The 26,758-nt window shown below is 35.0% G+C and overlaps 1 protein-coding gene across 1 annotated transcript; it reads right to left on the reverse strand.

Moving 5' to 3' along the window:
- Positions 1 to 7,355: 7,355 nt before the first annotated feature.
- LOC118751672 (dual oxidase-like) lies at positions 7,356 to 23,502 on the reverse strand (the record flags this gene model as incomplete). The annotated part of the gene is given in 11 exon segments (XM_036486484.1): positions 7,356 to 8,013; positions 14,084 to 14,212; positions 14,294 to 15,126; positions 15,202 to 15,452; positions 15,521 to 15,644; positions 15,706 to 17,354; positions 17,624 to 17,901; positions 17,965 to 18,368; positions 18,445 to 18,649; positions 19,034 to 19,383; positions 23,422 to 23,502. Coding segments are annotated over 11 exon segments (4,433 nt in total), but the record flags the coding sequence as incomplete, so codon positions are not given.
- Positions 23,503 to 26,758: the final 3,256 nt, after the last annotated feature.

Below are 26,758 nucleotides of genomic sequence, written 5' to 3' on the forward strand. Positions count from 1 at the left end.
AAATTTGCCACAGCTATTTATGATAATGGGAAAGGGGGTGAGGCGCCACCAATTCAAACGGAGATTCTCATATATTTTTTGTTGTAAACCTTCAAGATACTTAACGATTAACGATTCTGTTGAAAAAAAAGAGTTTATGTAGATGTGGGCAATTTAGTTCTTAACCTCCTAGAGGCTCTCAGACAAATATAATGGAAAAACTTATTTACAGTCTGAGTTGGTATATGTTTGACATATTAGTCAGTGATGAACATCTCATGTATACATACAAATACATATGCATGTTTTTTATAAATGAAAATCGAGGTTCCTTTTTCGGCCTAATTTCACAAGAAACTGAAGAAATTTGGAGGCGACTTGTTAGAATTCGCATTAATCAATCCGGTATTAACGTTCATAATTCGATTTTAAGTTTTCCTGAAAACTCTCTATAAATTATGCTATTGGGCTTCAAAATGGTAATTCGCATAAAGAAGTTAGTATTGGTGACAGGTAAAATCCAAAAGTGTATGAAAAAAGATGTCGAATTTCGACAACTGATCGATAATAGTAAAAAAAGCGCGTACGCTTGGTTTGCATCATATTTAAGTCATCTGTGTCCAAAGAATAAAGTGTGAGCGTTGGTACTGGGAAGTTAAAAAACGTAATTTTTTTCACAACAAACGTCCGAACGTCAACAGGATACAGAAAACGTCCAAATGACGTTAAAAACGGCAACCTGGTAACGCTGGACGCGGGGTCGATCCCTGCTGAAAGTCTAGAAAAAAAAGAAGTCTGATGAGGAGATGCGGTGATCTCCGAAATAGATGCTATAACTTCTACCGCTTAAGCCTTGTTGTTTTTTCGATTTTTCCGAACAAACAAATCGTGGTACAAAGCTCAATAACACTATTGAAATAAATATGAATACGCCACAATAAAAATTTACAAATAAGTTTTGTAATTGGAAAAAATTTATTTGAAGAAAAAAAATCGCCAATGGCAATTTTCTAAATTTTTACGCGTAAATATCAAAAAAAAAATCGCCAAATTGGCGCGAAATCGCCAAATCTGGACACTCTGGTAACAGGCGCCTTAATCAAACTAAGTGCAGGGTTGTTTTTCATTGAATAGACGACTTAATGAACTGTACATATAAATTGGGCTAAGTACAATTCTTTTGTGTAAAAGCGAATTAATATAAGGTGTTAGCAAGAGTACAAAAACATAAATTGACATGTACATATTTTTTTTGGCTTTTGCGGCGTAAACTGTCAAAATCTGTAAGAGTGCAAACAAAATAGGAGTGTACTCGTACGCCCAACAATCTAAAGTTTTAGAAAGCTTTTACTGGTTTTGCGTTCTGGTACCCAAAAAACCTGTAAAGTAGGGGAAATTGAGAGAGCAAAATGTCAAAGAGAGCTGAAAATTTCTGCAGTAAAAATTTTTCCTAGCTAATACTTGCAAGTAAGAAAATCAGCTGATCACAAACACATGTTTGTAAATAAACAAAAGAAAATATGGCCTTTTTGAGTTATTTATTGCAAATTGTATTAATAATGCTAGTATATAACGAAAAAGTGAGTAAATTTAATATGCACAACGTTTGTTGTGTTTATTTTTCGCTAATTTGTTATTAATCTCCAATTTGTTTACTTTAGTGTGTGCTGACTATGGATGCCGTATGACATTTTTCGTTTGTACCATAATTTAACTTTAAATATACCAAAATAGATTTATTTATTTATTTATTTATTTAGCAGCATGCTGAAATGTTGTTTTGCTGAAGTTTTCGGTTTTGGTTGGTTGATTGTTGAAATGAAAATTTTATAATTTTAAAGCTACATCTATTATCTATATTATATCTATTACATTGTTTTTTGGATGAATGATGGCTGTTTGGAGGAGATACTCCTGTTTTTGAATGCGTCATCATGTGATATCACAAGTAATTATGAGAAAAATAACTTATTCATTCCGATATAATTAATTTGTATTTCAAAAAGGTTTTTCTTATCGAAAATTATTCAATTGTATAAAATGCCAAATCGGGGGAAAATTTACCAAACAGAAAATAAATCGCCAAATTAATCACCAGTGGCAACTGTGCAAGTGTTTCGAAGGTTGAAAGATTTTGCAAATTTCGCGTTCTCGTACTTCTGTGGATATTTCGTCCCTTTGAGAGCGAATGCTGCTAAATTCTCAGAACTTTTGCTGCTGGAGAATTCTGCCCTCTCAATACGAGTACACACCTAATATTTCAATTTGACACAAAATGAGCTGATCTAGTAACACAACCTTAAATACAAACGTCTTGGTTTGTGCTGTGCATTCAGTTTGTAATTTTTGCATATTTAACATTTTGATTTTGACTGAAACTCAAAGGGGCGGATTTATATTAAATTTATATAAAATTAAATTGATACTTAATGTTAGTTGAAGCTTTTGGACATAATTTTTAATGGGTTGTCTTTCAAAAAAGCTCCAATTAACTTTGGGTGGGCTTTCGTATAGAGCCGCACTCTTTATTATAAGGAAACCAGGTAGAATTAACCAATGAAACTTGATGAAGGCGACTTAGGAAGCATTCTTTTTAACAAAAATGCAAATATGACCGCCTAGGCATCCTATGGGTTCCTAAAGAGGTCTTTAAAAAATTACCAAAAATCACAATTTTTACTTGCGTTTGCACTTATATACCCTTGACAAGAGAAAAAAACGGCGGCAGCTTTGAAATCAGGTGGTCCTATTCTTCCATTTCAAGCCCCCTTTTTAAACAAAATCTGCCGTCCGTATACCAACTTTAAAAACCAACTAAATTTTGATTATGCGGGCCATTCCATTTTGACTAGTGGGACATTTTATGGCAGAATGTTATCAATTGTGAATTTTAACTATGTCGTCGAGCGAAATATATTTTTTGTCATAGACCGATAACTAATGTATAAAATTGCTTCAACAAAAATACCAAACGATTTCTTAGTTTTATGTAACTATCATTTGAATGAATGTGACTAGTGGGACGATGTATGTGTGTACGCATTCGTTTTCAATAAGAATGAGGTTTATATAATCTTCATAGAAATATTAAAAAATATTTAAAGTTGTGACTGGTGGGTCATCTTCTTGTGACTGCTGTAAAGTAATTATGCATGAAATAAAAGTTTTCACAGACAAAAATTACAATTTCTTTTGATTTTTCTAATATTTTTCTACAGGTTCATGAAATGTAGTCATTTAAAACGAGGTTACTACTGAAATAGAGATAATTAGGGCATATTTAAATTTATGTCGTTTTCCTCTTTTCAATGGAATGACCCATGAATAGATACACCCCAAAAAATTATTTGGACAATTTAAGTATTTGAGAGGTGTATGAACTGCATAAATATGGATTGGATTTTGTTATCGAAATTTTTATCGATTTTGTTAGCAATCTTTTTATCAATTTAGCTATAGATACTCTTATCGATTTTATTATCGATTTTGTTATTGATATTTGTTACCGATTTGGGTATCGATGTTTTCACCGATTTTGTTATCGATATTTTAATATATTTTGTTATCGATATCTTTATTTATATTGTTATCGATTTTGATTTTGAAATTTTGTTATCGATATTTTTATCGGTTTTGATATCGACATTTTAACAGATTTTTTTATCGATTTTGATGTCGGTATTTTTATCGACATTGCTCTTGATTTGGTTATCGATCATTTTATCAATTTTGTTAGCAATATTTTTATCGATTTTGTTACAGATATTGCTATCGATTTTATTATCGATATTTTTATCGATATTTTTTTACCGATTTGGGTATCGATGTTTTTATCGATTTGGTTATGATATTTTAATATATTTTGTTATCGATATCTTTATTTATTTTGTTATCGATTTTGATTTTTATCGATATTCGATTTTGCTATCAAAATTTTTTCCCAATTTTTTATCATATCTTTATCTGTTTTGTTATCGATGTTACTATCGACTTTGTTATCGATATATATGCTGTGACATCATATGACAGAACCTCACATGATATGATATCATTTGGCATGACATAACATCCTATCACGTCACTTCACATTATATCACATGGCATCTTATCACGTCATCACACCTCACATCTATGGGAATATGTAGATAAAGAGAAGGATAAAAGCAAGGATATAAAAGATTAAAACAGAGATGTAAGCTAGATATGTAACCTTAGTCTCACTTCTCCAGTGTGGCCCATCCCAACTTACTTTTTTCTGTACATTTGAACTATAACAGCCCCACAAACAATTCCTTTATTAGTGTAAATTACACCCAGCATCATGCTATCAGGTGTATTTCTTACTAGCAAATAGTTTCTAGTAAACATTTATCCAGTAACAATACTAGTAAGACTTGCAAGTTTAGCTGTCATTTTCGCTCCCTCAATTACCCCTACTTTGCTATTTTCTTGCAAGTTTTGTAAGAAACCGCCAGCCCGTAAAAATTCCATTAAAACTATTTTTCCGGGATAATGTCTAAAAGAACACACGTTGAAGAACATCATTAGATTTCCTACTCATAAAAAGAACAGAAAATATACATATATGTACGATCTACTACTTGTCAAATGCATGCAAAGCAATGGATTGTCCCTACGATCCTTAATCAATTATTGGCCTCACCCGAGGTAAGGCTTATTTAACATAGCTCATTCCTGCAACCACAATCAACATAGGCCGCACTTAAACTGGAAAGTACATTAATATCAGCATCATCTAGTTCAGCCTAGACTTAACCGGTTTGTCCAAACCGGCTTCGGAAAGATCAGTGTATCCTAGGCTAAACCGGTATATCCTATCGCATGTTGGTAGAACTAGTTTGGCCTAACTAACTAAAATTAAAACACACTGCAGTATATGAGACTGCACATAACCAAAGCCACGACGAAGTTCGTCTAACGAAATTCGGCAAGAATAGATTTATTTTTAATTTTGCCGCTGCCGCCGGTCACAAAATCAGCTCTCAGTGGAAAAGTAGCTTTGTTTCCCCATTTTTCTAGCAGATAATTATCTACAAGACTCAGAATAGCAAAATTTGGTGATACATCTCTTCGATTTTGTATTTTTAAATTTTTTGTTTGTCATTCATTTTATGCGAATTTCGTTTCTGTTCTGTTTTACTGGGCGAAATGCTGCGGCGAATATCACCCGGCGGCATCGCTCCGACCGACGAAATTCGCATTGGTTCTGTTTATATTTTTAGATCGGGTTTCGCCGGCAACATATATATCACTTTCCGATAGGACTGATAGTTTCTGAAAAATTGATTAGACATTCCAGCTTTTTTTATTTCTTTATGAAAAAATCAAACTATAAGAGGAGAAACATTTAAAAAATAACAGGTTCTGTGTCAAATTTTTACATTTGTGCTAGAGCCTGTTTTGTTACAAAACAATACAATCAAGTTACTAATGAAGAAAATCGATGGATAAATAAAGAAGTAATGAGCGGTCAAATGAAAATGCGCAAAGATTTTTTGTATGAAAAATTAGCCGGAAAGAATGTTATTCATACTCCATGTACACCTGAGTAACACGCTTCTCTGCTCATATTTCATACAAAAAATCTTTGCGCATTTTCATTCGACCACTCATTACTTCTTTATAGATCCATCGACTTTCTTCATTTAATACTGTTTTTTGTTTTTTTTTTTATAACAGAAAGGCTTTAGTACAAATGCAAAAATTTTACCAGAACCTGTTACCTTTTAAACTTTTCTCCTGTTAAAGTTACTTTTTTCAGTTTTTTTTTATAAAAGAGAAAACTGGAATGGATAATTAGTTTGTCAGAAACTATTTGACCTATCAAAACGAGATCTGCATACGGTCTACGAAGAAGTTTGTTAGCATTAATTTTCCGTATTTCGTATTAAGATTGTTAAATTGGTTCGTAAGATATACGTGGTTAGGTGGAACCACTTTTTGTTTTAATCTGAATAACAGTAAATTTGAAAATATCTCGAAAACTTGACCATAGAATAAAAAATAAACTCGATTTTCGGAATCAGCGAGCAATTCTATATAGGAATTGGATAGTGCTGTAAACCAGTGATATTAATTGATTTCAAAATAAAAACTTCGCGTCTCCTTATTTTTGATATTCTTCAGATCAGGGGGTGGCTGGAGGAAAAAAATGTTGGGCCACCCTAATGTAAATACATATCTGTGTTCGTATGGAATAGTAGCTTATGTCTTGAAGCTGGCGTTAGTATAATGCGGCATTCCGTTTATTCTTTAAACAACAAGGAATTTTTGGATGAGACTTAATAAGAATATTGACATGCCAATATCGGAAATATTTCTTGCGCGTTTATTTGCCAAGATTTGCATTATACTGAAGCCAGCCTTTCGACATACATAGGTTGCTATTTCCTACGTACACATATATGTAGCTTTTTGAAATGCAAAAAACGTGTATGGTTTTTTTTTATCAAAAAAGAAATATGTATGTAGAGCAGAAATTATTCAGGTTCAACAGTAATTATTCTTTGATTAAGCAATTAATTGGGTTCGATTAATTAATTAATCGCACATCCCCATGACAACTCAATTATTCAAAATTTCCCTAGAATATGATATTGTTGTAAGGTCTTTTGAGTGATTTGGCTTCAATAGTTACCGAAGTACATATCGCAGTTTTCGGCATTATTTTCTTTCAAAAATACCGTTGTGTGGGAATGGGACTGTTATTACCATTTTCCAATTTTAAATGTTAACTTACTTCATCCAATTGTGAGTGGGCTCGGGTATAAAAAATACACTATTTCCTAATGTTTTCGCTTTCTCGCTGCAAATGAAGAATTACATATTTAGGGGATTCACAAGACGTGTTAAGCCTCGTAAAGTCGTAAAATTTGTGTACGTATTTTCAATTGCACACATTTTTACGACCTTAAGACATTACGACGTTTAACTAAATTGGAGCGCCAAGCGTTTTTTATCCTTTCTCTTGGTTTCCGTCTTCTGCATCCAACTTCAACACGTAACGCCCTGTCAAAAATGAAAATTCCATTTACTGGCGCTAGCGTCGCGTTATTGTGGAAAGCTCCATATAAATTTCACAGGCATGAGGATGTTTGACAGTTGTTTGGCGTCTGACGCGCCTATTTACAGACGGGAGTAAAATATCTTGTGAATGCCCTAATTAAATAAATGCAAATTTAAAAAGGTTTACATTCTTAAAAAGCAAACAACTTTGATAAATTTAAAGTATTATTTTATATACATTTAATGAGTTTATATAATAAATAATTACCTCAGTTTTTTACAAAATGATAACAAATAAGATTCAATAAATAAATTTGAGTTGAAAGAACAAATCGTAATGCCATTTTACAATAATCGTTTGTCGTGAAGTAGTAGTAAGAGTACCAATACTTACATATGTATACATTTTGTGGTTAAGTAAATACACACAAACACACATTTAATACAGTTCTTCATATCTCTAGAGTAAATACATATATACAAATTTATATGTGATATACAACTTCTTTTCATATTGATGGAAATATAGTAAAATCGATAATTTGACTAACTTCGTTTTGTATTAAGTACTTAAAATTAAATTTTAGACCTACACACCTTTTACACATACATAAGCCAAAAGTGATTAGTGAACGATTTCGGTCGAAAATTAAACTCATGTTAAGGCCGATTATCTTCTTTTCGAAACCCGATGACGGTTGTTGGAAGAATTTACCTAAAAAGCGAAGATGTAGGCTCTGACTCAGAACTAATTAGAGCTTTTGACTTATGATTAAATGCTAAGGCCGTGTGTTGCGCCAATGTTGAAGTTTTTTTCTTTTTTACTTTTCGTAAATGAGATGAGCCGTAAGTGCCTATAAAACTTAAAACCTAAATATTTTAACCGAAATTCTCAAAATGATGTATGAAATATGGAAGTTTCCGCGTTCTATTCACCTCATCACAGGCGGACATTATGCTCTTCGTTAGCGGTCTCGGGCCACATGAGAAAACGCCAATTTTAGATACCTAGAGTGAAATAAATTATGAAGTAGTACATAGATACATACAAAAATACTGGTTAGTAACAAACTAAGAAATGTTGATAAAAAGTCAAGGAGAAATTTGGAAATAAAGCTCTAGTATTTGTTTTGTGCCATGGAGGCCAGGCAACTCAATCTAATAAGTGAAGTATTGTCGGAGAGGTCAACTGATAGCTCTTTGTGTAAAGTTGTTATGCTAAGTGTTCACGGTAGAGAAAAAATGCGAGACAAAAATCTCGCTAGAGACGTGTAAACCCACAATAGAGCTCTACCAGAGACTCACCTTCACAGTCTACGTGAGAGTTATTTAGCGAGATTTTTATGCCGTGCACACAGTCCATCGCAACTAGATCGAAAACTCTACGATAACTCTACGCTCTATTTGGCAAGCTAAATAGAGTTTTTGCTCTACGGCGACGTATGGTAAAGTCTTAACAATGAATTTCATCACTGTTTGTACCACATTAAATCGTATATTCGGTATAAGCACACTATTTTAGGTACATTTAGCACATAACCAAACAATTTATTGGGACATTTTCTCTTATTTTCATAGAAATTTCAATTGCTTTTCTAATAGCCTCCCTCTTTTACAAAGGGGCATAAACATTGGTTAAACAGAAGGCGTGTTCACAAATATGGTTTTGGCTGGATTGCTCGGAGAAATTCCTTTCAAAGAAATTTTGAATAGAAAAAATTGCTTGATGTGAGTCCAAAAGTACCGAAGAGAGAGGTTGACAACCCACTATCAAAAATTTATACACAAAAAAATACATATTTATATATTTCGGTAAAAAAGTACAATTTGAGAATTTAATTTTTAGCCCTAGTGCGAAGAAGTATTTTATGACGTCATCGAATAGGTTAATGTTGTCAAATCGACGAAGGGTTAGTGGTCTGCGGATGGTGCCTCCTTTATTTTCTACATCGTGATTCTGGTATACATAGATACATACAATAAGCATTGTCAACGATTCGAGATAGAACGTGTAAAAAGCTTGTAGGGTACGTGATAGAGAAATGTTGAGATCTCTCTATTTTGTCTCTAGCTAGAGTGAATACTTCCTGCAGTTGCTCTACCGTGTAAACTTAATTGAGAGCGAAATTTCTCTACTGTGTGTGTGGTGTTATAAGATGGTCATGAGGTTAGGGTTTTGCTGTTGTATATTTAGGTCACAATCAATCTGAATCGTTTTGTACATGAAAAAACTAAAACCAGAACCTTTGCAAAGCAAAAGAGTGCAAATAAAATGATTTCTGTTTCGGTCCTTGAGGAGCTTCGTTTTCTTACACATGAAGAGCGTAATTCCCTCTCTTGATTTTGAGTTATCCCACTTTAGATCTAGGTGTGCGATATTTACATATGTATAGGTACCAAACGCAAAAATGAGAGTAATTGCAAAACCAAATATCATAGAAATCATGCAGGAACCGGCTTGTCCATTTCATTCTTTGTAAATATGATATTTGAAAATCATATGCACATACTCGTAAGTACTGAAAATATTAGTCGCTTGTAATGAGAAAATCGCCAAGCAACGTTTCCGAATCATTCCAGCGAATTTTACTCACCCAGATGCGCGCTTTATGCTTTTGTTTCGTTTGCACACGCGCACAAAAGCAGAACAAGAACAAAATCCAATAGAAATAGAGTTTTCTTCAGAGACTCAGAATGATAATTATTTCATGGTGGAGTTTTAAAAAAGTCATAAAAATTTTCGTACGAATTTTAAAAGTCTTTTGATAATAATTATATGTGAGAAAATATTTTTTAAGTCATCGATAACTATTATTTTAAGAATTATATAATAAAAGTCTTTTCATAGTAATTATCAGCGAGATAAATATTCCTGAGTCTTCAAATTTTTCGAGTCATCTATAATTATTGTTCAAGGACTTATATTATCAAAGTCCTTTCATAACAATTATCAGAGAGATATATATTTTTATGTTTTCAAAGGCTTTTATTTTAAGACTTATATTATAAATATTTTTCATAATAATTATCGTTTAGATATAACTTGTTGGGGAGTACTTTGGGACCAGTTAGGGCCTAGTTTATGACTATATTATATACATATATGGTCCTCAACTGGGCCCAAAATAAGCCCCATCTGGCCCCAAACTGCTCTCCAACTAGTCCCAGATGGTCCCCAACTAGCTCCGAACTGGTCCCCAACTAATCCCTGAATGGTCCTGAACAAGCCCCGTCTTTTAAGACTTTTTTCACACTCAAATATTATGAATAGACTTATATAATATAGGTCCCAAACTTGAAGTATTTGAAAACTTAATATTTATCACAATTAAAATTATTATGACAAGACTTTTTTAATATAAGTCTTTGAAGACTTAAAAATATTTATCTATATCATAGTTATTATGAGAAAACATTTATAATATAAGTTTTAAAATAAAAGTCTTTGAAGACTTAAAAAAATTTATCTCTCTGATAACACTGGTTTACAGCAAAAATGTGCTATGGATGCCACTATCCAATTCCTATGTCGAATTGCTCGGTGATTCCGAAAATGGAGTTAATATTTTTTTTTCTATGGATACGTTTTCGAGATATGTTCAATTTACCGTTATTCAGCTTAAAGCAAAAATTGGTTCAGTTTAATCACGTATATCTTACGAAACAATTTAAAAATCTTAATACAAAATACGGCAAATTAAAGCTAATGAAATTCTCCATAAACCGTATATACTTCACTTTCCGATAGGGCTTATAGTTTCTGACAAATTAATTAATCATTCCAGCTTTTATTACTTTTTAATGAAAAAATGAAAAAAATCAATCTTTAACAGAAGAAAAATTTAAAAAATAACAGGTTCTGTGCCAAATCTTTGCATTTGTACTAAAGCTTGTTCTGTTAAAAAAAATCAAATTACTAAGGAAGAAAATCGATGGATAAATAAGAAATAATGAGTGGTCAAATGAAAATACACAAGATTTTTTGTATGAAAAAAGTGAAAAAAAGAAAGTTACTCATACGCTACGTACACCTGAGTAACTCGCTTTTCTGTTGATATTTCATACAAAAAATCTTTGCGCATTTTCATTTGACCACTCACTGTTTCGTATTTATCCATCGATGTTCTTCATCAGTAACTTGACCTTTTTTTTACAAATGCAAAAATTTTGCACAGAACCTGTTACTATTTTAATTTTTCTTCTGTTAAAGTTTGACTTTTTTAATTTTTTCATTAAAAAATAAAAAAAAACTGGAATGATTAATTTTTCGTCAGACAGAATCAGTCCTATCGGAAAGTGGTGTATGCATGGTTTATGGAGAATTTTTTTAGCTTTCATTTGCCGTATTTTATATAGATATACGATTTTTAAATTGGTTCGTAGGATATACGTGATTAAAAGGAACCAATGTTTGCTTTAAGCTGAATAACGGTAAATGGCAAATATCTCGAAAACGTATCCATAGAAAAGAAATTAACTCGATTTTCGGAATCACCAAGCAATTCTACATAGAAATTGGGTAGTGGCGTCTGGAGAACAAAAATCAAACTATAATGTGTGATCCAGTGTAATTATTATGAAAGGCCTTTTATAATATAAGTCCTTGAACAATAAAAGAGGTCCACAAAAAAAATCGATGAAAGGTTCCTTTGACCAAACCTAGTCTATCATATGTGTTTGGGGTCGCTGAACACGAATCTGAAGTCCGTTTTGCTTCATCACTTCTATATTTTTTCCTAACCTCAAAAAACACCTCGGATTTTCCCTGTTACGTAAAATCCGAGTGTTTTTTGAGGTTATAAAAAACGGACTTCAGATTCGTGTTCAGCGACCCCAAAAACAGACTAGGTTTGGTCAAAGGAAACTTTCATCAATTTTTTTGTAGACCTGTGTAATTATAGATGACTCGAAGAATTTTTATCATAATATAATTATTATTGATTGATTTTTAGTCTTTTCTCTTATAATAGGTATGGTTCCTGTTTTCTTTGTTTGGGTTTCGATTGTGTTTTTCTCTCTATAATGAGTGAAACGAAACAATACGATTCATTTCGTTTGTTTTCAAACTCTAATTTAGGTTACGTAAAACTGCTTGGTTACAATTTGAAGAAAAACTTCACCACTTTATCCGCTTAAATTTTGGAATTTATTAACCAAGTTCAAATCGGGTTCTACGCAAAATCTAGACGCTCACGAGCATAGTGGAAGAATCAAGTCTTGGTACATATTTATGAATAATTGCCCGAACTTCGCAAAGAAGAGATGACAATGCCGAGTTTTTTGGCGTTGGCCAATAAAAAAGATTTTGTATCGGCATAGATGGGTAAGCTCACCCGGGTTGTTACATGAGATGTAAAATAATATGAATTTATCTAAATCTATTCTCGATTGACAGAAGTTTGACCTTTTTCAATTGCCCGTTCGTAATTTGGTGAGATAAAAGCCTCATGCGTCAGCTTTACGTCTTCATGGAGCAAGAGTTCATGATGGGAGTAACTGTAACTCGACAGATCTTTTGCTATTGCGCTCGCTGAAATACTATTTAGAAATCTCTAAAATTCAAGGAATGAATCCTTTTAATTCACAAGAGAACAAAGTTTGTCGCACAAGCCGACAACTTCAATCAGAAAAATTATCTTTTGCGATACGATAATCAACGAAGTAGTATTAGGTGTGTAAGACAGGATGGAAGCGGTTAACCCCTAGGGATGCAATTCCAACACCGACGTTTCCAAACATCGATGTATCGTTCATAAACATCGATATTTTAACATAGATGTTCAGACCCCAAAACATCGATACATCGTTCATTGATGCACGATGTTCCGACGTCGATGTTTTTGGTAAAATGAAACTTGCTGGCTTAGTTAAAAGCAACAATCGCCTGGGCTCATTCAACAAATAGCGTTAAATGAAGTTGGTCAGAACCCAACTTTTAATTCAACTATTCGTCTGTGAAATCGCTTCATGTAAACACCCAGTTATACATTTACCAATTACGTTTTACCAATTTACGTTTCTCTAAACCACAGATTGATGGCCGTAGTTGGATTAAAGGTGTCCACATTCACCGACGTGTACGTATGTCGTGTCTGTTTGACGTAGCAAAATAAAATTTACTGCTGATAGAGAGAGAGAGAAGCAGTACACGTCACGCGTAACCGTCGCACGTACACGATGGTGAGATTTCATTTGCATGGTGCTCTCATAAGATTGATCGTGTAAGCTGACACGTTAACGTACATTTCCGTCGGTGAGTGTGGGCACCATACGCTACCGCCATCTGTATGCCATTTGCGTCAGTAATTCTACACTACCAAAATTATGCATGCCTTGAGTTTGTGGCAACACTGCTACAGCTGACAGAATACAAGACGCAACGTTCAAAGTTGCAACGTTTTTCACGGGCAAAGGTCCATTAAGTGGATATGCATTTTCACTATTATCTTTAGCAATTCATATCTATCCTGGTATGTTTCAGTTACAATCAATCAATCCTCTGACGAATCTGAGACGGATAATAGCATGGGACGTGACATTGGGAAACCACAAACATGTGTATAACGTTTCCGTGCCTATACAACAACGCTATGCTCTGCTTGCCAATCGTGGCAAACTTAGTCACAAATTAACGGTTGTCTTCATAGGCTGGGGCAACAATACTCCGGCAGACAAACATATATGTACATATGTATATAAATAATTGTTTTTGACCTTTGACATATAAATTGAATTGTTATATATTTAGATCTGATCTATTTATTATTATACTAAAAATTAAACTAACCAATAATTTATTAAAAACATTGATGCATCGTTCATAAACATCGATACTTTCGACATCTGAGGTTTTGCTCTTGATGTTCAAACATCAATGTTTTTTTGAGTGATGTTGTATCCCTATTAACCCCTCTAAAACAGAACTAGTCTTGTTTAGAAAATAAGATACTGAATAATATTTGTCAAAATTATTAGTAAAAAGTTACCACACACTTTAGTTAAAGTTTATCGTCGCTAATTAAATCGCTAACTAAAGAACTTTCCTAATTCCAAATTGCTCTCATGAAAGTATACTTACATATGAATGCTTTTTCTGCACGAATTTTAAAAAACTTGACATATCAGGTCGACCGAAATGATTAACTGCCTTAAGACCCGTGAAAATTGACGTTTTTGATAAACGTTGGAAGTGATTTTCGCAAATGTACTGAAAAAAATATATATATACATACACATAAAAATTAATGAAATACTCATTAAAATCTTTGATCAACGTCCGCCAACTTACCAGCATGGTGGTCCTCAGATCGAACTTATGGAAAAATTGTGTTATGAAAATATGTATCTCTAACACATTTGTGACATCTTTCTTTTCCACGTCGCGCAATACGTCAATGAACCATTCGAAATGTTTGTGAGAAGGACAAATCCAGAGGAAATATACCTTCTTGCATGCCACACCCGAATATCGATTCGTGCTGGTGCCAAACACAAGATCATTCAGCATGGATGCGTAGGGCGTGACACCAATGCCACCACCTACCATTACCGCCACCTCGAATTTATACCAGTCCTGGTTTCCGCCACCAAAGGGGCCCTCAATGCGTATTTTCGGTTGATCCTCCGGATTGTAGTTGCAAGGATCAAAGTAATTGCGCAATTTCCAAGTCCAAGGACCTTGTGCCTTTATGTGACAACTAAGGAAATTTTCATGAGGCGCCGAAGTTAACGTGAAACTGTGCATCTCGTGCGGCCGAAATGCGGTACAAGACAAACGTACCCACTGTCCCGAGAGATACTTAAGATTAGGTGGACGATAGAACTTGATTTTGATAACGTCTGAAGGCAGCAAATCAGTCTCGATAACATCCAGCGCCATATACTTGGTGCGCAGCGAGACAATCTTATCAAGCGTGTAAATAATCCCAGGACCCATGAAGAACATCCAGAAGCGCGGAGGACCCGTGATACGCGCCAAGCCGTGGATCAGTGAAAGCAAGTACAGTCCTACATACAGTTGATGAGTGTTCCAGAAAAATTTGTAGGCCTTCTTACGTACAGTTGGATGGGCGAAGACGAAAATGATACACATCACAATAAATAGCAGTACGCCAGTAGTGCCTACATGATTGATGGAATAATAATGGGATACATGAGTAATTTTTCATATGCGCACAAACATATGTGAAAACTTACCTGTAATAGTCTGGAAGAGCCAAAAGGTGATATCCGGCTTGTAGTCGGAGGCGAAATGTACCTCACGCGTGAGGCAACGTAAGTTCTCGTGAGATTGCGTGGAGACATGATAAAAATTAACTATATGGCCAATGGTGTGCAGCACCGAGAAGAAAAGCGCAGTGCAAGCAGCGATTTTATGGAACTGTATGTGCGCATCGAGCGGAATGTACTGCTGTATGGGGAATTCCTTCAGTTTGGTAATGAGGTTTCTAAAAAGAAGCAAAAAGTCCTTAAAACTCGAACTTACTGTGTTATATAGACGTGTCTCAATTCTTACCTAGACATTGTGAGCAGCAGTAGAGAGTAGCAGAACGACAGCGAAGCCGCAGAGCCACGCGTTATGGCAATGCCGACGCCCATAATGTGTCGCAGATCAGTGTGCTCAGCCATGAAGGAGTAATCTGTAAGGATTAAAATTCATTAGAAAGTCGCTACAATACGTACCAATCTTTATATACTCACGTATGAAACGCTCCACGAACAACACAATCGTAACGACGTAGAAAAGAAATAAATAAAATATATTCTGCCTGTTCTCTTCTAAAAAGGTTATGTAGTTGTCCCACTTCTCTTGTATCCAATGTCTTGGCTTTTCCTGCATCGGCTCGATGTTGAACGATGTCATTCGCGCCACATTGGTTGAAGTGTCTAGGAAGTTCTGTTTGGCACCTTTACAATCCAAACCGATGGCAACAAAGTCACCCTTATACTCCTTCATCATTAACTTGAAATCCTGATAGGTCAAGTGATTTTTATGTTCCAGTCCGACGTCTTGGAACATACCATCAATCAGCTCGGTAACCTGGTCATCACCCAAGCTGGTGGTGCGTGCCATCTCAACCAGCGAGCGCATCATTTCACTCAATTCCCCCTTATCGATCACACCATTGCGATCGTTGTCGCACATATCAAAGATAATACGGAGCTTATCGTCCGTCTTGCCGCGCGAAAACAACACCACTGTCTCTAGGAACTCCTGAAAACTTATGCGCCCATCTTGGTCCTTATCAACGATGTTAAACATTTTGCGTACGAACATGTCATTCGGTTTCATGCCTAATGCCGCCGCGAACTCCGCCTTCGACAAACTGGTGCGCATAACCGTCATCACCTCGCCATCAGTCGAGGCATCGGAGCGTCGTCGTCGTTCACCTGGTCGCAAGCCAAATGTTAGTGCGTACGCTTCGCGGAAAAAGTACTCCAATCGCTTTTGCCGTCTTTCACGCGTTTCAGCGCGCGCTAGCATAATCTCCCGGTTCACTTCCACCAAAGTCATTTCCCTTTTATGTAGGAAGAGAAAGTCTTCCAGCTTCTTGACAAATTTACGTCTCGCACCATAAGACTCCAGTTCTAGCACCAAATCGTGATCGTTGGGAACGCGAAGTAATATGTACGGTTTTTTTTTAATGTGATTTGTTGATGATTCTTCTACTGTAACCACTTCCACGTTCTTCAAACTGAAAGTACGTAACTTCTCCCCTTTTCTATCCACTGTGTAGATAGCGGCCTCAGGACCAAACTTTACAGTCACCAATCGTTTGTGGTTCGCATGCAACCACTCGCGCGCCAACATCTTATCAACTGAACCTTTATTTTGCGTAGAACGCAAGGCTTCTTGGCGTATCTTTAGCTTGCGTCGCTTGCTATTCTGCAACTTTACTACACAGTAACCAGCGCCAGCGCAAAGTATGGGTACAAACCCGAGAAATACGCAAGCGTAAATAAACATCAATTCCGAGCCGGAAAAGTAATCATAGCCTTCAAGGTATTGACAAGGTTCTAACTCAGAAGCATTCAGCTGCATGGGCTGTGGACAAGGATCGCTCTCGCGCCACATAAATACATCTTTTTGTATATCGGACTCGTTTATGTCTGTGCTATTAACTATGACGTCCCACATGGTTATACCTCGCAATTCCTCGATTTCTTCTTGAGTGAAAATTCCGTTTCGTTCATTTTCGAACCAAAACCGGTCGGCATCACGCAAACGCTCGAATTGTTCCTTTATTACGATAGTGAATAACTCGCCTGGCTGGCCGTACGATTCGAGCATGCCGCCAACATAGACGTCGACATCGTCGAGACGATTGTTGTAGGCGGAAATCAGCATTCTGAAAGATTTGGGGGTTGAATTAATGTATTTTCTCGTTATGGTCGGAAATCGTACAAGTCATTTTAATATCTGTTTTACAGGAATATGTTTTTTAGCTAAACAAAGATCTACCTTTCAACCTAAAAGGCAGATTAACACCCATTTAGTGTATAAAGATTCTTGCTGAAGCTGAGCGGTTTATTTTTAATACCAATCTAAACAGTCAAACACACCCTAGTTCTAACATGACTAAAGGATACAACTTAACTAAAAGTTTCAAACACTCACTTTAACAAATCTGGATTTTTCTCAAACAGTTGCGGATTAATTTCCCTCCAATCATTGCGACGCATTAGCCCGAAAGCCTCGCGCGCTGTGTTGTAGTCCGGTAGGCCATTATCACGGCCGCGCATAATATTTAAAGCACCTAAGTCACGTCGTGTAAACTCCATGGGACCGAACAGCTTATCGCGAACATCTGTGCACAACACAGGGTCCTCGCGCTCAGCAATTTGCGAAGCCATACCAAGTAGCACCTCCTCGACTGTGGTATCTGTGAAAAAATCCTGAGAAAAAGAAAACAATTAAACTCAATTTAAATATTTTACTATTATAAAAAGTAATCTTACGCTGGAGTCCCACCAAGTGGAGCACAAACGTATCGCCGGATAACCCATGGGCGTCTTTTTATAATTGCACTTGGCATCTCGGCGATAGATCCCAGGTGGTATCATTGTATGTCCGAAACGAAAAGCTGCAGCCTGAAAGACGTGTCCAATGCCAGGGTGTATCTGCTGTTTGTAACCTGTATATGAACTCATTCCGGAGCCCAAAAAAGCAGGCAAGTATTCATACATAATAATGTTCTGTAAGCTTGCGATCACCATATGACGTGCACGCTGAAAGATATCTTCATCACTCCAGTCGGAATGGGCGCGTTTAATCCGCTGCGCAAGCGTATTGTGCCAACGTAGAAACAGTATGGCGAAAGAGAGTACAGCGGGATTTTGATTCGTACGTGGGTCCCCAAGTACTGAGAAATAAAAAAAACAGGACCAAAAATGAGTGAGTATTTTTAGTTTAAAAGAAAAAAATAGAGAATAACCTACAAAAAAGCCGCTCAGGACTTAGCATCTTCATCACATTAGGCGCCGGATTGTTGAAGAGCGGCACGCGCATTGTGTTTTTGATAGGCATTTTGCCACCTTTTTCCGTCAGTAGTGTGCCATTATGAAACGACCGCATAGCATTAAGCCATGCCTCTGAGGTGCTGTAAATGAAACTGCCATCAATCCAAGCAGTCATTTGATTTATCTGAGAAGAATAGAGAATTATTTAGGATAATCAGGCATAGTTATAAAAAGTTGGAATTGCAAATGCTTACATACTTAGTTTGCATGCATGTATTCATAATTGAATATATACATATCGAGGGCTTATATTCATTACTCTCTATCTGCAATATTCACAAAAACTACTTTTTGATGTTAGAACCGATCTGGGACTGATGTTAATTCTGACTTTGCAATTTTATAGTAAATTCTTCTGTATAGCGTTATAAAAGGTCAGCATTAATATCACCGATGACAGTTAAGTCTTAAGTGGATTTTTATTTCAGAACCTTACTTTTGTGAAAAGTGCAGATAGAGGGTATTGAATATAAGCCCTCGATGTGTAAATGGGCTCATATCAGTTTACCTGTTCTCGCGGCGCATTTGGGCTCTGCCCTGTATCACGGTCGTAAGCTGCGCGGTGAAATGGTATATATCGATCCCCTCGGCATTCACGATCGTACATATCATCACATTTTTCAATCTCTATGCGATGCATCTCAATTGGGCAACCCGATTCGGAAGCCATTACAATTTCATTGGCTACGACCTGACCAAAAAACGCCAGGAATGCAGTGCGATTGTGTTTGGACGCTAAGCCATCCCGGCCGCCCATAAATAATCGACTAAGCCGTCGGGTAGATGGGCGATTTGAACCTGCCATGGCATAGACTCCGTCGGAATATGAAGGTGGCGCTTTTCGCACCAAGTGGCTATCTGAAAAATTATTATGAAAGGAAAGTTGATATTAAAATTTTGAAAAAAAATAACAATAGAGATTGGATAACTAAATTGGAGCGCTAAGTGTTGCGTTTTCCAACGCCAACGAGTGGTAGCGCGCATTGTACCTAAATAAGCACGGCGTAACTTTTGGCCTTTTCTCATTTCCACTCTTTTTATTTTCATTTCTTCTTTTACTTTTTCCTCCTCTCTCTTCCTATCAAAAACGAAAATTCCATTTGCGCAGCGCTCGCGCCGCATTATTGTGGGATGCTTCATACAAATTGTATGGGCATCGGGAACAAGTGGCTGCCCTTAAAGAAGCAGTAGATATAAAGATCAAGGTAAAGGAGGTATCCTACAACTCTGATAGCCTGGCTGCAATCAATGCTCCTGAAAAATTTAGAATGTTTCATCAGGAATCAAAAGTCTCTGTGACGGTATGCTCCAGCCAAAAAAAGACACGTAAGTTTACGTGAATACGGCTGCATCAGTAAAGAAAAAAAACACACATAAAGTGAAAGAGCGAGTGAAATTCAACCTTGGAAATGTAGTGGCCCTTTGGAACCACAAGGCCAACTTTTAGAGCATTCCAAATATGAAGTATTCGGATACCATCGTGGAAGATATTTATATAAATCCGAGAAAAAGTCATCTAAAAACGGAAAAATGTATATGTATATGTAATTCTAGTTCTCACATTTTTGACATAGAAAAACATACATCACTTTTACACTTTGATTGATTTGAGAAATATGATTTACCGATCTTATTTCTTGAAATAAAGCTCTGAATAGGTTTAAGCATTAAATCCATGGTGAAATAATATCAGGTGTAGTAATAAGACAAAATAGAGCAAGAAAGGTGTTTTATTACTTCACCTGTAGATTCTCCATCGGTGCTGCCATAAAGCAACCTTGCTGCCCTTATGGGCCAGTTTCTCAATGTCTAGTTAACAATAACTGCAGGTTAAACATCGTTATCGACGTGATCCACTCCATAACATACAACAGGGAGTCGATGACGTCGGTAACGATATTTAACCTTTAGTTAGTGTTAACCAGACATTGAGAAGTTGGCCCTAAGTGTGACAAAATGTATACGGTATCATTTTCCCATTTTCTATGGGAAACAACAACACCACGGTTAGTAAATGTAGACGCCTACATTTTGAGACACAATTTGGAACGAACACACGAAATGTATTCTCATAGATTTTATTCTCCGGGTAAATACACCGCCATTAATTTAAATGAAAATGTTCACTGTTTTATTGTCACAAGCAGTGTTGCCAAGTTTCGAATTTCAAAAAGCCCTAAAACCCAAGAAAAATCGCGTTTTTTCTCGAAAAAAGCACCAAATTTTTATCGGACCTTATATGCATATAAATTTTTTTGTAGGGATGCTGATTTAAATTAATAAAAATCAATGTTTCTTGCTCGACGGTCGAGTTTTTTTCTGTTTTCTATAAATGCAAATATTTTCGTCCAAGCGACGATAACATTCTTGTTCTTATTTTGTAATTTGCAGCTGTGTCCAGCGTTGCCGCTTCGCTTAGATTAAAAAAAAATTTAAAAATTTTTTCGACTGTATATATGTTAAATTTTTCTTCGTTTTGCATAATTTTTTTTAGTATTCCTGTCAAATGAAGGCAAAAACAAAAACGGAAGTTTCATGAACTATCTGGTAGTTTAAATCTACACTTCAGTCTCTCATGATCTCGTTAACTAAAGGAACATGAAGAACTTTTCTTTTCGACTGCTTGACACCTGAAACATAACGAAATTTGATTTCGCTTTTTAATGTGCCTTATTTGAGCGCATAGTGGGAAAAATCGGTTTGTGTAAAAAATTTGTTGGCAAAGATGCGCTCGCTTACGATTGTCATTGATATTGTTTCCATTTTTGTAAAGTTGCTAAAATATTTGCAATTGCTATTAATTTAGCTTCGTTTTTTTTAAGATTTACAGATTTGGTCTAACTAAAAAAATGCACCAGAAAACGCACCAAGCACCAAACTCAAAAACCTTCGCGTTTTCAATAAATAAAAGCACTAAATTTAGTGCGAAAAGCACCAAGTTGGCAACAGTGGTCACAAGTACAGTTTTAAACCTTCTCTTATACCAAATATATTTTTTAACTTGTATTTTTTTTGTCAACGACAAAATTAAAAGAAACGTCTGCAACGGTGGGATCTGCCCATATTTATTGTTAGTACTCGTTTGGAATATGCAGAAGGATGTAGATGCGAAATAAAAGGTATGTTCGATGAGTGCACTAAAAGTGTAGAACATTGCAGTGTAGAACAACATCTGACATTTAGCGCAAGAAAAGGCATATGTTTGGAAAAACAGATAAAGCGAAAACTTAATCCTATAAACCACGGTTTCGTTTCTAACGTGCTTGGCGTAAGTTAATCAAAAGCCCATTAGGCGCCCGCCCAGTGATGGAAAATTTAACTCGCGATTAGTGAGCGATCATCCATTTGTATTGCATACGAGCCACGTTCCACACGAATGTGCAAATCAGATCACATACACCGTGTATTTAGCAATATCTACGGTGACCATTCGTACCGATTTTGGCGGGACAGTACCGATTTTAAGAAAATTGTCCCGCTGAATATTTTTTAAAAGTCGGCACGTATAAGTGCCCCAATTTTTCATATTTGTACCGATTAAATCCCGATTTTCAATGTTTTCTTTATTGATTTATTGAGACTCTCCCTTTACTCTGGCCCGAAAACAATTTTTCGTACAAACGAGGCAGCACTTCCGTTATCACATAGGACATGGAATAAATGTAAGTGAGCCATAAACATAGCCAGCATCCTTATTAATAATATATGAAATTATATAAAATAATACTTATACCCTCAAAAAATCGTGGATATGAAAAACATAAGCTGTAGATAGAGTGGCGAAAATATAAATAGGGAAGAGACATTTTAGCTTTCTTTGGCTATTAGCTTTTCGATTAGCATTTAATGTTTATTCCCTTTTATGAAAGTGTGATTCGTTTTCTAACAAACACCATGTAAGTCAGAATTTGAAATTTCGTACAAAATTTAGCAAAATTCGACAAAGTTTCATAAAAATGTTGAGCTTTTTAATTAGATTTCTTAAACACATTCTGAGTATGCAGTTTTGTAACCTATTCAAATCAAAGTGCAAATTTTAAGTAACTAGGACTTAACGTTGATATTCACACATACCCTCTAGTTTACAGAACACATTACTTTAACCTGGGAAGTCATTGGAGGTAAGAGAGAAAATTTAAAAATGGGTAAACGAGAAAGTGAAAATCTTTGTCTTGAGGCGTATTGTAATGCGTAACTCCATCGCTACAAAAAGTAAGCGCTTACTAAAGTATCAAATTTTTGCTGGGTATGTAATATGAAAGGTTTCATTAACTGCATATAGCTGCACAAAACAAAGAGCAAAATAAATTGAAAAATGTTTATTATTTTTTTATGAAAATAAATATAACTTACTATTTAAAAAACGCATGTAAATCAAAATTTGTAGAACATTCATAATATTGGACGAATTTGAATAAATGTCCATCACATTTTGAAACATTTTAATCAGATTTTCTACAGTTATTTGAGTATACCATTCAATTTTAGTATAATCAAATGTGCAAGTTGGAAGAAGCTTGGACTAACCGTTGATTTTTGGCAATTTTTTGTTCGCGCAATTTGTTCAACAGTTTTTTTGTATGGAAAGAATGAGTGAGCAACACATTCCACGCATTCACAGATTCACACACATTACTTTAACCTAGTCATATCATAAGAGGTAAGCGTGGAATTTTAAAAATGCTAGAAAGCGAAAGATTCTGTCTTGAGGCGTATTGAAACGCTCTACTCCATCGATACAAATAGTAAGCGCTTACCAAAAAAAAGAAAAGTTTTTGCTGGGTAGTTGCTCGAATGCAAATGTAAAACGCTTATCAACTGCTAAACGTGCACTGCCTGCATGTTTTTAAGCTACAGAATGAATACTAAAGTGTCTGATTGTACGTTTGTACTCACCCACAGATCCCCAATCTGGATGCGCTAAGTTATTATACCAGCCATCATAGCGCTGTTTCTCTGTTAAACTGTACATTTTATCTGTAAGACGAAAATGAAAATTTATTAGATTATTAAGTAATGATTTTGAAATGTGTACGTATTTTATATAATTTATATACTGATAATAATATGGTCGTTACAACCCAAGTTCTAGGAGGGGCTGAATCGAGTTTATTTTTGAAGGACGCCCATGAAATCGACATGCACCGGGGCCCGGTTCAGCTCTCGACGGCCCTGTCAATAACAAAGCCTGTTATTAACCGACCTCATAAAAAGGAGGAGGTTATTAGTTCATCGGAATATTTTTTTTATGTATGTTACCGCATAACTTTGAACAACGTTACCCGATTTCTAAAATTCTATTTTTAAAGGAAAGGTGGTACCTCAGAGGTGGTCACATACTGATTTGGTTTAGATCGGATCATGAAGAAATTAATAGCGCGGTTACCCACGAACGTGTTCGTAGCGTAGCGTAGAAGTGCGTAGAAACATATCAAGTTTGCTCTTGATAGAGAGAGGGAAGCAATGTCTACGTCATGCGGTGCACAGTATGAGATTTAGGCAATCTAGGACGCCATAATGAAAAAAATCGCGCCCTTTTTACGATTGTATCGTAAGCGACAATTTAGCCCAGTAAAATTAGACTTTTTCTTAAAAAAATTGCAACAGCAATTTTTTTATGCAGTTTACTTCTATTTGACACGTAGATCATGGACTTGCCCCTAAATTTCATTCGGCAACATTCCGCCATCTTCGATTTATTTTGTTTTTTGCGATTTTCAAGCTTATTTTGCATTTTCCCTAAAAAATGGCTAAATAGAAATATGTAGAGAATTTAATTACCCACATTTGTTATATAGAAGGTTTTTGAAAAATAGAATTGTTTATTGTAAAAAATTAACAAAAACTGCGAAAAAGTTTTACATTGTCACGGTTTGAAATTCTCTACAACTCTGGAATTTCCATATGCTTTATAGATTTATCGAAAACTTTTTTTTTTGAAAATAGGTTATAAAGACTAGTTACATCGTCCTGCAGAATAATAGAGTTTGAATATGTACCGAAAAAGAAAAAGCAAAGTGAATTTTATCGTTTGCTTTGTTTATATTTTTGCGTACCCGCGTAAGGACACTGTGAGTAGGTACAGAACTTTATTGTGGATACCAGTTTTACCTATAGTTTTTAACAAAGTTTCGTCAAAATTTTCTTTAATTGGATGCTTAAAAATGCAATTTTCCGTTATGCAACTGCATCTGCAATCACTTGAAACTCTTGCTTTCTAATGTGTTTATAAGATTTAAAAGTGTATGTGGAAGATAAAAAATATGCACCTTGCTCTATTTTCAATTGAATCGTAAGCAACAAAAGGCAAATTTTAATTTTTTACCTCGACACAGAAAACATTTGGGTGATACAGCTATGTGGGTGTAGCCTTCGAAATTATTTCACTTTGTCGTTCACCTAGTGATGTCGGAAAAATATCGATTCATCAAAAATATCGATGTTATGATTCGATGCATCGAAAATTTTCCACTCGATGTGTAAATAGTCGATGTTTTTTTAAAACTGACACCTCTAGTACATTGAACCGTCATTGCAATTTTAGGGCTGACTATAATGTGAATGCCGTAACTGACTGTCAGAAAATGAAGTATAGTTTGTTAAATCCATAAGGAACGTAGTGTAGACTTTTAGGTGGCTATATTTTACTTACATGTGTTCAGTGTTGCCTTGCGAAACTTTCAGGATTACTTGGTATTTTTGTTAAAGGAAACGCTTACGGCCCACTTCCGAATGTGGATCCAGAACTTGTTTTGACCTATGTTACATGTAGGACTAAATCGATAAAGTTACTAAGTTGAAAAATAAGTAACCAAATTACCAAATATGTTAACCAAAGGAAAAAATTACCAATTACAGTAAAAAATTATCAAAGCGGCAACACTGCATGTGTTACATACATACGTTTGCATACGTTTGCTTATTCATATTATCTTTTCAATTGTACAAAAAGGAAAAATGGCTCCAAAAAGTTCCGTTAGAAAAATAATTAGCTCAGTTGTAGTAACTTATTTCAAATTTTGTACGATTGTGCTAATAACATATTTTGTTGTAAAACATTATCTGAGAAATCCTATGTAAATCGATGCATCGAAAAATATCGATATACATTTCGATGCATCGAATCAAAGAAAACGTCGTTGTATTTTTGCCACTGACATCCCTACCTTTTTCCACTTTTCCTTATCATAATTTTTATCACTTTTCCTTATCATAATTTTTGCAGTTCAGTCTTTTTTTATAAAATTGAAATGTTCGCTTTAAATCTCTGGATTAAAAGATATCCTTTAGACATTTTTTTACATTTTTAGATTTAAAACACATGGTAGGTCGAGAAATATAACAATTGATTTCGAAACTTGCCAAAAATCTTCTTAATATCATGATTTTCGCACTGAACTTTTTCTGGTGAACTATAAAATTATTATTTTTTTCTCAAAAGCAAAAGCAAAGCATAAAAGTACGTTTATATATACATAAATATAATCTCAATCAAAGATCGTTAGTTGTCAAATTGGTTGTGTTTGTTATTCTTACAACTCGAGGAAAAGTTAAGCTTCTTCTCTGTGCCACCGTGGTCACTTTTTTCTGCTACACATATTATGATATTTAAATACATTTTAACTTAATATTTTGTTAAAAATACCTTTACAAACCTCTTTCTTGCTGGCGTCATTTTTTATTTACTTTTAAATTTGACGTCCCTCCTCTTCTTGGTAAGTATAATCGGTAAAACTAGGTTGGACACCAAAAAGTTATCGGTTTAATCTGAGATAACATTATAATTATCTAAATTTTGTATGGCTAATCTCTTTTTCTATTTATAGATTGAGGAGTTGAGCTCGAAAACGAGGATAATCTTTTTATATGTAAACCTATAATTAGGCGATTCCGTAACATACATAGACATGAAGGTTAGGTTAGAAATTAAACATTAATGTCACTTAATTTTATTCAAATCGCTGATTTAATTTATTTTTTTATTAATTTAATTTTTAATTCTTTTAATGTATGAAATTATCGGCATGATTGATAAAATATGATACTTGTATATACTTGTGACTCAAGGGCGTTAAAATATCTTGAAAATACCGCATCGATTACTGTTTTTGAGTTTGTAGTTTGAGCATTTCTATTTGTATATATTCCTAAATCTAGTTTTTCTTTTAGGAATTTAATCTGTGGTTCTGCTTCATCTGTCGCTAGGTTTACGTTAAAGTCATGAATACATATA

Source organism: Rhagoletis pomonella, unplaced genomic scaffold (genome assembly GCF_013731165.1).
Source record: "Rhagoletis pomonella isolate Grant_MI unplaced genomic scaffold, Rhpom_1.0 Rhpom_scaffold_00910, whole genome shotgun sequence".
In the NCBI taxonomy this organism is placed as follows: domain Eukaryota; kingdom Metazoa; phylum Arthropoda; class Insecta; order Diptera; family Tephritidae; genus Rhagoletis; species Rhagoletis pomonella.